This window comes from Lampetra fluviatilis, chromosome 15 (genome assembly GCF_964198595.1).
Source record: "Lampetra fluviatilis chromosome 15, kcLamFluv1.1, whole genome shotgun sequence".
NCBI lineage: Eukaryota > Metazoa > Chordata > Hyperoartia > Petromyzontiformes > Petromyzontidae > Lampetra > Lampetra fluviatilis.
Genome location: NC_136289.1, coordinates 9,445,765 through 9,457,818, shown reverse-complemented (window position 1 = coordinate 9,457,818; position 12,054 = coordinate 9,445,765). Strand labels below are relative to the sequence as shown.

Sequence of the window (12,054 nt, the reverse complement as noted above, 5' to 3'; positions counted from 1 at the left end):
TTCCCTCCTTCGGCTGTCACTCCGTCGCGAGTCTCGACCGCCGGCCGTCACCCCTTTCCAGCGACGCGTCCTGCGCAAGCCTACTTACTATTCTCCTCCGTCAGAATTATACCTTTGACCTTTTGCCATTATTGCCGAATCCACACGTTCCTCTGTCTGCCTCTGGACCGTAATGCGAAGCGTGCGTCTCTCCAAGCATATTTGCACTTTTGTTTTCGATACAGTACCAATCTCTGAGCCCACGCAGGACGCGCTTTCATATTCCCGAAGTCGAGGTGGCCAGATGAGCGGACGTTAGGGAATTAATATCGGATGACGTCGGCTGGTGGATGTGAAAGTTGTGGCGTCGCTCGCATGCGACGCAGCTCTGTGGAGGCTAGGGATCGTGGATCGCACGGAGATTTCTGAAACTCCATAACCCGCTGGGCTGCGAGGAAGCCAGGAGATGGCAGTAGAGCGAGCCCGTCTTTGTGCATCTTCAGTGTTATCCCCTCGTACGCGTGGTGGGCCCCCTCCCGATGACTCCAGTTTCCCCGAAACACTCAAGACACTCATTAGAATCGGCTTCTAACTTTAGAACATCAGACTGTTGAACGGCCATCACTATAGCTGTCTATCTGCCATGTACTCTCTGACCTGTACCTTAGAGACATTTATACACACGTAAAAAAAAGATCTCCCGTACAGCCTTAACAGACTGTTGGGGCAAGTGCTGTTCGCGAGGAACTATAAAGGCCGGCACAGCGCACGAGAGGGTGGGTGGCCAGTACCACGCCCGGCCGCCTTTGTCTCCCCAGTGGCGATGTTTATACAACGCGTGCTCATTTGAGGCCAAGTCGACCTAGGGGAGGCCCAGGACCGATTCAGATAATCATCATCGGTGTTGACCGTGAGCGGGAATCGAACTCGGGTCCCCGGGCTTGTTGCACAACACGTTAACCGCTACACTACCGCTTCCCACATTGTATACGTAAAAAATATGCACATGCACCTACACACACTCACACACAAAAGACACACACACACCACGCACACAAGCAGTCTTTCGCACTCAAACATACTCTTACACTCACATACACCCTCACTCACAAACACACACACATACAGACACATACACAGTCAACGCTGCTGTCCTATGTATGTAAAGACATTGAACACTGGGCACTTCCAATTTGATCATATATTGTTTAGACACACTGCGTATTTACATAACTAATATATATTATTGTACACATATTTGTGAATATATTTGTGTTCATTCATCCCATGCACATACGCACAGATTGTTATTTGGATTATTCTTATAGTGTAATTTGGTTTTTAATCAGGATTCGTTCAGATATTTCGTGATTAAAAAAAAAATGTTTTATTTGGGTCTGTTGGTAAAGTCACGTAGAACAAAATAACTTACAAAAAACTACGACGTTTCGATCGCAACACAAGCAATCGTCATCAGGAGAAATAAGTATAACCCGTAAAAACAAAGTTTTTCACTATAAATCCTTTATATGCGTGGCAGCGGACTTAATATAAAGGATTTAAAAATATATTCGCCTGTCGAGGACGCGGGGATCGATCCCGCGACCTTTGGCATGGGAAGCGAGGGCGCTACCAACTGCGCTACTCCGCCACGGCCTGTGGAGGGGTTACGCTCTGGGCTCTTATACTGTGACGTTCAGCCAAAGCGATGAATGAGTTCTATTTGAATATATGTAAAATATTTTTTTTTGCCTAAAAAGTGTACAATTTGGGGAATGTTTTTTCACGAACATTAATTGTCTGTCACAACGAGTCTGTGTGGAAAATGTCAGCTCGATTGGATCACGGGAAGTGGGTTAAAAAACGAGCGAAAGATTTGCACGGTCCTAAGCAAGCAAGCAAGCACGCAAGCAAGCAAGCACGCAAGCACGCAAGCAAGCAAGCAAGCGAACTTAATATAAAGGATTTAAAAAGATGAGCTCTTTCGATCGCAACACAAGCAATCGTCTAGTGACTTTACCGAAAGACCCACAGAATATTAATTCATGCAGTCACGAAAGCTTTAAGTTATTTTTAGCTGTTGATTATTTGTTAGACATTCTATTGCAATTTTGTTGAGCTGACAACTCGAGCATGTATCTGCACCCGCTGTAACGCCAGCTTCACTGTGTATACAACCAATACCACTTTGATTGGTTTAAGACGTAGGCTTTTGCGACCATTAATACTTACATTTATACTAATGCGATCTAAACCAACAACCTTTATTATGAACACTTTGATTGATTGCTTGAATATGTATTGATACTCGACAAATCCGTTGAGCTATTAAGCTCTTTTTCACATCTGTCCAAAGCACTAACACATTGGAAAGCACCTCGCTGAGAGCTTAAGTGATGCGTTTTTGGTAAATGAGTTAAACTCCATCGATTCCGGAGTTCAGTTTACCATGGGAGCTACGTTTACCATAGAAGTCCAGTTTACCATGGGAGCCAAGTTTACCATGGGAGTCCAGTTTACCATGGGAGTCCAATTTACCATGGGAGCCAAGTTTACCATGGGAGCCAAGTTTACCATGGGAGCCATGTTTACCATGGGAGCCAAGTTTACCATGGGAGTCCAGTTTACCATGGGAGCCAAGTTTACCATGGGAGTCCAGTTTACCATGGGAGTCCAGTTTACCATGCGAGCCAAGTTTACCATGGGAGCCAAGTTTACCATGGGAGCCAAGTTTACCATGGGAGTCCAGTTTACCATGGGAGCCAAGTTTACCATGGGAGTCCAGTTTACCATGGGAGCCAAGTTTACCATGGGAGCCAAGTTTACCATGGGCTGGAGCCGGCAACCTGTGGCTCTGGAGCAGCATGCGGCTCTTCAAGGTCTGTTTCGTGATGTGTTTATGAAGGACTCGCTTCCGAAACGTCGTGATTTTTATTTTGTTTTATTTTACTTTTATTAATTTACATTTCTTACCTACGTAACTTTACCGAAAAAACCTAAGAATATGAATCCTTGCAGTCACGAAAGCTTCAAATCTAGAACTCGCCGTCTCGTATTGGTGGCATTGCGTCTCTTGAAATCTTGGGAGGTTTTTTTTAACCGAATAAAAAACAAAAAAAAGTATCTTCTTGTTATTTTGGTTGCCGACCCCTTGACGACACAGTGTTATTGCCGTGTAGGGATGCGGAACGAGAATATGATTTATTATTGCGCATTCATGGCAAGTGTTCTTGGGCAGGACACGCCGCTCGACAGGATGACGATGGGCGATGGCCAAGGAATGGAACGCGTCCCAGAAAACGTCCACCACCTCTTGTTTTATGTCCGCGATAAGCACTTTGCTCAGCGTGTGCTCGCGGCCTATTGTCACACCGTAGGATCGCGAGGAATTTGTGGCAGCTTGGGGAAGCCTTCGTCCAGCAGTGGATTGACCATGGCTGATTTGATTATGACGATGATGAATGTAACTGCCATATGCCCCCCAGCCCCAATGCAGAACCCTTTTGAAAAAATTGTTTTGGCATTCGGCAAGACTTTCCTGTGTAAATCATTGGAAATTTTTTTAACACAGTTGGCCTTATCGGGAAAATTGGGAGCGGGTAGCTTCGGAGGAAAAACCTATAAACGTGATTTAAAATGCTTGGACCAGCTAGCCCACCTTGGCGGGCGTAACTTCGAGCGACTCAGTGGGGCAACACAAGGGTCGTGGTTGTACCGTGCGTATACATTGGTGTCCATAAAAGTGCTTCCAAAACGACGTCAATTTGTCATAATTTATTTGCGCGGAACACGCAGAGCTGGCACGAGAACACGTGGAATTAGCGTGAAATGGCTCTCAATAGGTGAATATTTAGCAATCAATATATATACTTCACACACACATACAAACGGTTACTGTTTAGAGACCACTTCCAACACGAAAAGCGCGTGTTTAATGCATACAAGGCGTCACATTTATTATATATTGTATACACCATAAGTTGTGTTTCATCACATGAAAGCAGGCCTTTGTCCAACAAGGGGGTTTGACAAAGAGATGTAAATCATACACGACTGCTCACACACACACACGCGGGCGCGCTTAAAACGTGGCGAATGTTAACACTTGAGTATTATCTTATAAGTTACACGTGAAATGAAGTTTTACATAACTCTGCGTTAAAGTAGATTGTACCAATCAAAAGCAACGCTTTCCTTCCTCCCTCCCGACCACCACCACCACCACCACACACACCTTGATTACAGTGAGTGATGTGTGCTTGAAAGCCGATATGGAAACACCCTTCACAACAGACCCCCAGGCACAAAGTGCAGCAATTTTCTAAGCCCCCGGGGGTCATCATATCGTTCTCTCTCTCTCTCGTTTTTTTCTTCATCTCCTTAATTACCGAGACCGAGGTCTCCAAACAAACTGCAGTAGACAGGAAACAATTACCATCCTAAATTGTGGCCTCTCTCTTTGCCCTTCCCCACCAAACACAAGAGACAAGAGAGCCTTTTGTGGAGGATTGCAGGGACCGGGGGAGAGTCAAGAGGGGGGGGGGGGGGTTATGCGGACTAAATATGCCACGTCTGAACGACTTATACCGTACACGCGGCTCGCTGTGTCCGCCACGAACGAGAGAGCAAAGGGCGGGGAATCAAATAGCTACAACGCCGACCTTGTCCGTTACTTTCAAATCTGTGATGAGATCTGACAGGCATACGAGGCCCCTACGTTATAGTGCACGGCCCAAATCGCCCGCTCCACTCCCCAACAGAAAACCGCGGTCGCCCGTAAAACGTCAAGTTCTCAGGAGCAGTGAGCAAAATTGCTACCGTTTGAAAACAACAACAACAAAAAACCCCGACCAGACAAAAAGGAATTAACAATTGCAAACACCGTGCTTTTGTCTGGAGTGCATATATAACAATAATCACACGTCGCAAGAACGACTGACGCACCTTGAAAGTGCGTGTAAATAATTTTCATTCACTCGGCAAAACGCAAATCGGATGTGTTGCGCACACACACACACGTGTGTGTACTGGTAGTGCTTTGCAGCGTACAAGTACTACAGCCACCAAAAACTCGATCGGCAAAAAAAAGCATTGCACAGGGTTAACACCGTGTATTGCCTCGCACGGGCAACCATAGACTCCTATCGTGTGGATAATTCTCCAGGTCCTGAAAAAATGTGATACTATGTTGACCTTCTTTCGCACCGTACGTAGCCAACCACCTCTGTGAAAGTAGACTGCTGGTTTGCCATCTCTTCGTGCGGAACTAAAAAACACGTGCTGTGTGCGAGTGTGTGGACGCGTCGTGTTTCATGCGTGTGTGTGTGTGTATACGTGTTGGCCGGTTGCGGTGGAGGTATCGGTTGCAGAGGGGTATTGGTTGATCGCTCGTTCTTTGACCGCCGTGGAACGATGGGGACTCAATGCGTGGTCGTCAAGAGCCGAAGTTTCATGCAGTCACTGCAGGAGGGAGTCCAGCATCGAATCTGCACCGGGGCTTCGCTTCCTGCAACAAAAAAAAAACACACACAGGCAGCATTCTGGCAGCTGTGAAAGCCACTTTGTGTTTTGTTTCTCATTCGTCAAGACACCTTCCCCCCCCTTCCTCTCCCCATCCACGGGGGTCTCGTGGATAATTTCCCCGAGTCCTGAATTCACATCGCCGGGGGTGGCTTCACTGGACCGGACGGCCCAAGCTCTCATAATATTTGCTCCGCTAACAAAAAAAAGAGAGGCTAACTTTACGACGGCTCCAATCGAAGGGGCTTAATAGTATTGCTGATAAGTCGTGTTTAAAAATATAAAAGGGTGTGTACACAGTTACTATACAAACCAACTGAAGGTCTTTATAAAACGTGTAGCCGGGCTACTCATTAACGTGCGATGCTATTTTTTTCCGATTTCAGACGGCCTCGGCGCAGACCTGTGGAATAAGTGATGACACAATCGTCCAAAGAACACGCCAGCAATTCTTTTTTTTGGCGGGAGGGGGGCGAAGATCGTTGAGCCGGCGGACGGCTTCAGAAGTACCCAGATGAGAGGCAAAAAAAGCTGAAATTCGGCCAGCGCCGATGGAAGCGGGCGGTGAGGGCGATGAGGGCGCGCGGTGGGAAGACGCCCGTACTGTTTAGACTCGACAAAGTTGTCAGAGGGAATCTGCAGGCAGATCGGTCGCAGCGTCGCAGATGAGACAAAAGACACGGGGGGGGGGGGGGGGTAGCGGGATGGAGTATTAACACGTCGGCTTTCGCGACCAATATCATCCATAAGAGGTTTTTGGGTTAGATCGTGTAAACGTCGTACTCAGTTTGTAAATGTTGTGGCTTGGCTCTCCAACACACCGGTGTTGCTGTACTAGTATACTATACTATACACTACACTATACACTACTATACACTACACTATACACGACACTATACACTATAAACTACACACTAGTGCTGGACTAGTGACGAATTGGCCACGTTCTGTTTACATGACAACCCTCACTAGTTGGCCGTGTCGGGTGGTGGCGGGTTTTAACGACACATTTATATATTTACGCGATCTAACCCAAAAAGCTCTATTATTGGGTGGAGGATGTTGCGAGGGTTGCGTGGGAGCGGCAGAGGTGCAAATCCGCTGTCATTGTTGGTCGCTACTGCTAGTGCGTAGCGCGCAGCTGCTTTTCGTACGAGCCGGTGATGCAAGGGCGCGGTGCATCTCGCCACGTCCCCCCCTGTGTCCCACGTCCTCCCCCACAGAGTACACGCTGGGACCCCCATTGTCCGTCGGAGTGCGACCACGCGTGGCTGACGCACTTAAGGGTCTGGGCCGCGAGCGTGGGAAACGCCTCTCTCCTTCACCACTCAGCCCCACGATTCCTCCCCCCCCCCCCTTCAAAACGAGCCGAGCGCACGAGATAAGGGCGGTTAAATTTCGATTTAAAGCTTTCGTGACTGCAGGGATTCATCTTCTTGGTTCTTTCGGTAAAGTCACGTAGAAGGGAAATAATAAAATAATAAAAATAAAACATAATAAAATAATTCTCACGACGTTTCGGCCACAACGCAAGCAGCCATCCTCAGGTGAATGCCAGGTCTGTCTGTCTCCCCGACAGACCTGGTCTTCACCTGAGGACGGCTGCTTGCGTTGTCTGTCTCCCCGACAGACCTGGTCTTCACCTGAGGACGGCTGCTTGCGTTGTGGCCGAAACGTCGTGAGAATTATTTTATTATGTTTTATTTTTATTATTTTATTATTTCCCTTCTACGTGACTTTACCGAAAGAACCAAGAAGATGAGATAAGGGCGCTTGCATGGAATATTTGTTGCACACGCACGCACCGGCATACGTGCACATCACCCTGCACGTGTGCCGCGGGTGTGGACGCCAAGTCGAACGCGAACAATACTCGCTTATCGCGTGTTGCGTCCTATCGTAAATCAGGCACAACGCCCACCTACAGGGCACATTGTGCATCCTTGCAGACTTTTTGTTGTTGTTTTAACACTGACTCTACCCACGCAATGGGTGAACCTCAAAGGACGAGCCCTCTGTTCTACATTTTGAAATAATGGTTGACCTCATCCGTCCGCACTTTAACAATAAACACCGCGTCAATCATCTCGTCATCTCAATCATTTATCAGCCGTCGTGATCCATTGTGCATTCACTGCTGGACGAAGGCCTCCCATCGTGGTCCTGTGATGCCACAAGCCACCTCTCCTTTACGCAAGATGACCTCTTCGCTCCATCTTACCGATTCAAATTGCCACCGATATACATATGTGGTATGCACATTCATCATCCTTTGCACCATCCACTGAGGACATTCCCACGCTGACGCCATTCTTGAGTCCTGCGAGGTCGCATTCCATTTCCCTCCGACACGAGATGATCACTTTGCTCATCTCCTATATGAAACATGTCCGGTGTACCTGGACAATATGCACATTAATAATTTTCCATCCACTGCTGGATGAAGGCCGCTCCACTCTCATCACCATCCTTTAGAGGCCTGGAATGCCTTACTCCTGCACATGAACCGATATCATCGCACCGGCACTGGTGGTCATCTTCGCGGGCATGCTTTTCTACCGCGCACACAACACATGACAAGATGCCACAAATGAACTACAATACCTCACTGGTCTCGCGTCAAGGAGCATGAACCATCACGCGAACTTCAGTCATCCTCACAGCAGCTTTTGGCCTAGCCATCGAACAAAGACGACCACTGCACCGCACACTTTCAGATGCGCATCTGCAGCCGTCTGGAACGCTCTTCCAGGATTAGGAAGCCACTGGAGCTATGCACTTTTAAATCTAGATTGAAAACGCATTTCTTTAGAACTGCTTTTTGTGTATAGTTGTCCTTCCCCTGCCCCTCCGATTAGCACGGTTGGCTACATACGGTGCAAAAGAAGTTCAACATGCACACATACAACAGGGCATGCGTGGATTCCTTCCGTCACCACAATTCAACGTGTGCGTTGAGCCATCCCACGTGGGCTACCGTTCCGGGGCTGTGATTATAGGTGCTTTCTATTTGTCTGACCAGAACTCTGCAGAGTTTCAATGGACAGGAGGAAGGGTGGAGATTAACGTCGCGGTGAGATCGGTGTACAGACTGTGACCAAAGCCAAGAGACGGCAGGAAATGAATGAATAATTCGGAGACGGGAAGGGAGATTTCACGCAGCATTGGTCTCGTACAAAGAAGCCCTGCAGGTTGTGAGATGCAGGGATATAGGCAAGCCCTGGAGTTAGTTCGCCAGTCGAGGCTGGTTATGTATTCATTAAATGCTGTGATAACTGCTGTTTATGTGCATGTGACTGATACATGAATTTGTTATAAAAGTAGTCCTCCTGCAATTTGTTAAACTACAGCTATATTACGGCCCCCCTCCCCACACCATGGAGATGCATTTGACCAAACTTCACCTAGCAGGTCAGTGCTGTTTGGTGAAATGTAAAAAGTGTTCAAGACCAGTTCAGATATTACTCACCACTGATGCCAGCCATGGTTGGGGATTGAACTCGAGTCAGAGCTTGTCGCACAGTGCAATAACCACTGCACCACCCTGTAACATTCACGATGTATGTCTTGCATACACTTAATGCTCTATCATGCACCTAGTGCAATGGCGCCACCATTACGCAGCTTGCACGAGTTTTACTAGAAACCTCTTCCATCATGCCGAGTTAACAATCGAGCACGGGGACTACATAAAATCAGGAGATGTCCAATTGTCGGTGGCTGCAACATTTACCAAGTTAATGTCTGATTCATGACCTCTCCCCTTCTGCCTTGTCGAACAGCACATGTCCAATAAGACAGATGTTGGCAACTGTTGCTGATGTCATGTAAACACATTGTATTTCGGGAGGTGGCATGTTGTTGGCACGATGATGGAATCAGCTGCGGTCCTGACAGTGACCGGTATATATATATATTTTTGCCAATCTGCTCCAGCGCCAGCATCCCTGGGCACCGTTAGGGGCTGCCTGGGCTATAGGTCGCATGCGGGAGGGATAACAGCTGTTGGGATTAAGAAGCCGACAGTTAAATGTGACATGAATTGCTACATCGCGTACCACTTTAATTCGCTTTAGCTCCCTCGGCGGGGCGGTGCACACTGTACACAGACGTGAATTCAGCGCTGCCAAAGTTTATGATGCTGATTCATCGCGGACTCGAACAAAAGAAATTGGAGTCAAAGCTTAAGCCCGGTCCATAATCGTTTACCGATGCTCCAACAAGTTTCGTTTGAAACACGTGTGCACGCATTGCATCCTGTAAGTCTTCAATGCAGGACACGGCTAACCATCAATCGGAATTCCCATGGGCCCTTCTTAGAATTTCCAGACTGGAGCATTGTGGTCAGAGAGCGTAGACCCTTGCCTGTGCAGCTTAGAACACATTTGAATCCCTGGAGTTAATAGTTTGATGCTGTCTAGGGTCCAGACGAAAAAAAAACGTATTCCTTAAATCAAAATTTAGTGTTCCTTAAACTTGAGTGGCCTTGGAACATGGTGATGTAAATAATAGTTTTATGAAGTGAGGAAGTGCCATTATTACTTTGTCTCTCAATACATTGCAATCATATATTATGCAATACTGGGCTAGAAGTGAACTCGTGTGTGAAATAATACAATCATCGAGCAAGTGACCAACGTGGCGTACTGCACTGTGTCGTGTTCGCACAACTGACATGCCCTGCATTGGTGGCATATCTCACGGCATCTGGAAGCGAAAAGGTTTTTTTTATGAACGATGAATGCAATCTCTTAATGATGGCGGAAGATGATGTTGTCATATCAACATAGTTTAATTATCTATTTTGGCAAACCAAATTATATTTATTTTTTAAACTCCACAACGCACAAATTGTTAAAACTTGCTAAACATTGAGGTGCTGGATTTCTAGCAGTTTTAGATCAGTGGTTCTTAACCTTTACTGCAGCCTTGCACCCCTGGTTCTCAATCGTAAAAAAATATAATGTTAATAAATACATCGGTTTGATGAAACAAAGAAGTTGTTGTACTTACGTGCCCATTCTTAATTTGTGTTTTGATGATTTTACCTTCTAAATAAAACTGGCCATGTGTCTCGCACTTCAAGAAAGGGCATCTCGCACCCGCCGGGGGTGCGTGCACCCCAAGTTAAGAACCACCGTTTTTAATGACTCAAGCTTAATTACATCATGTAATATCCTGCATTTTGGAGTCTGTTACTGCAAAGGTAATTGCTATGAGGCATCTAAAAATGTAATTTTCACCCATTGTCAATCCTCTACTGGATGAAGACCTCTCAATGCTCGTGTCTGCCATGGGGATTTTTTTTTATCACACTTCACCATACTTAAGTGGGTTTGTAAAGTAGAGTGGGAAGGCCCAGGAATGGTTCAGTTGCTACTCGGCACTGACATTATCCATGGCCGGGAATTTAATTCTGTTTGCCGAGTTCATAGCACGGTGCACCAGTGCTCCACTCCACTATAAAATCTGAGTAAAAACAATGGAAATGTTGGAAAGCAGGTTATGTAGACCTGTCAAAAACAACTGCAGTTCTTCTTACACGGTTACCTGGAAAACAACGTATCACGTTTCTGAGTTTATACGTAATTACATTAACGAGCTTTAGCCTTGAAAAAAAAAATTCAATAACAATTCAAACAACCTTGAAATCGAAATATCAAGTTTAATGCTTAATCATTGGAGATGTTGGGAAGTGACCCGCAGGTCAGTCTCCTACAATTTCATACTCATTACATAAACATCCACCATCAAAGCAAAGTTTCCAAAATAAACAACTTCTCTAATATAAAAAGTGGCTTCCACACATATATATACGGTGTGCTGAACGAAGGTGAACTAGCCGTGTTTTGACGTTACGTTTTTTTCCTATCAATTACAGCTTTGTCCATCACTCGCTGAAAACACGATGAAGCAATTTCTTCCAAACAGACTGCAGTGGTAAGGGCAAGGTAAGTTACGCCGCATGAAATGGCTCATTGTTCAGGTCCAACTTTAATAATTTCCAAGTGTTTTTTTCGCTGCCCCTGGAGCTTTACTATAAATCGGTCCACACACGCACCGTGTGCAATGCACACGGGTCCCTTGCCAGTGCCTCATTCTAGACAGTGAGGACCCTGTTGCTGGTGCCGTGCCCATTGCTTCTGAAGTCGCAAAGCGTTAACGTGAACGGGACTTAAAACAACGCCGAGCACAATGCACCGCTGTGTGCAGCGCCCCAGATCCTTCTGCATGTCGGGGTAGAATGAAACACGCTACCGTCTAGATAAGGTTTCATTTCACAATTGCGGATTACTTGGACTATGCGGCGTTTAATGTTGGCCCTTGTGGACTTTACATATATATGTATATTTTTGAAAAAATAAACAAAAAAATGGCCTGTACTTCATACATGGCTGCTTCTCATCTCCCACTTTATTGTTCAGTACAAAGCACGTTTGATGTAGAACTTCAATAGACTGTATATTTACACAAGTTTAATACACACACACGGGTTGTGTTTAAATTCGTGGGAGTGTTGAACGTGTTCCATATTCTTTTATTACCTTTGAGAGG

At 46.2% G+C, this 12,054-nt stretch overlaps 1 protein-coding gene across 2 annotated transcripts in view; it reads right to left on the bottom strand.

Moving 5' to 3' along the window:
• Positions 1-3,742: 3,742 nt before the first annotated feature.
• Positions 3,743-12,054, bottom strand: part of KIF3A (kinesin family member 3A) — a 52,919-nt gene continuing 44,607 nt past the window's right edge. For both annotated transcript variants that reach the window (XM_078863168.1, XM_078863169.1), the window contains one exon: positions 3,743-5,485. In XM_078863168.1, the coding sequence (XP_078719294.1) occupies positions 5,437-5,485 (49 nt within the window). In that variant the 3' untranslated portion in view covers positions 3,743-5,436. The remainder of the gene's footprint in view (positions 5,486-12,054) is intronic.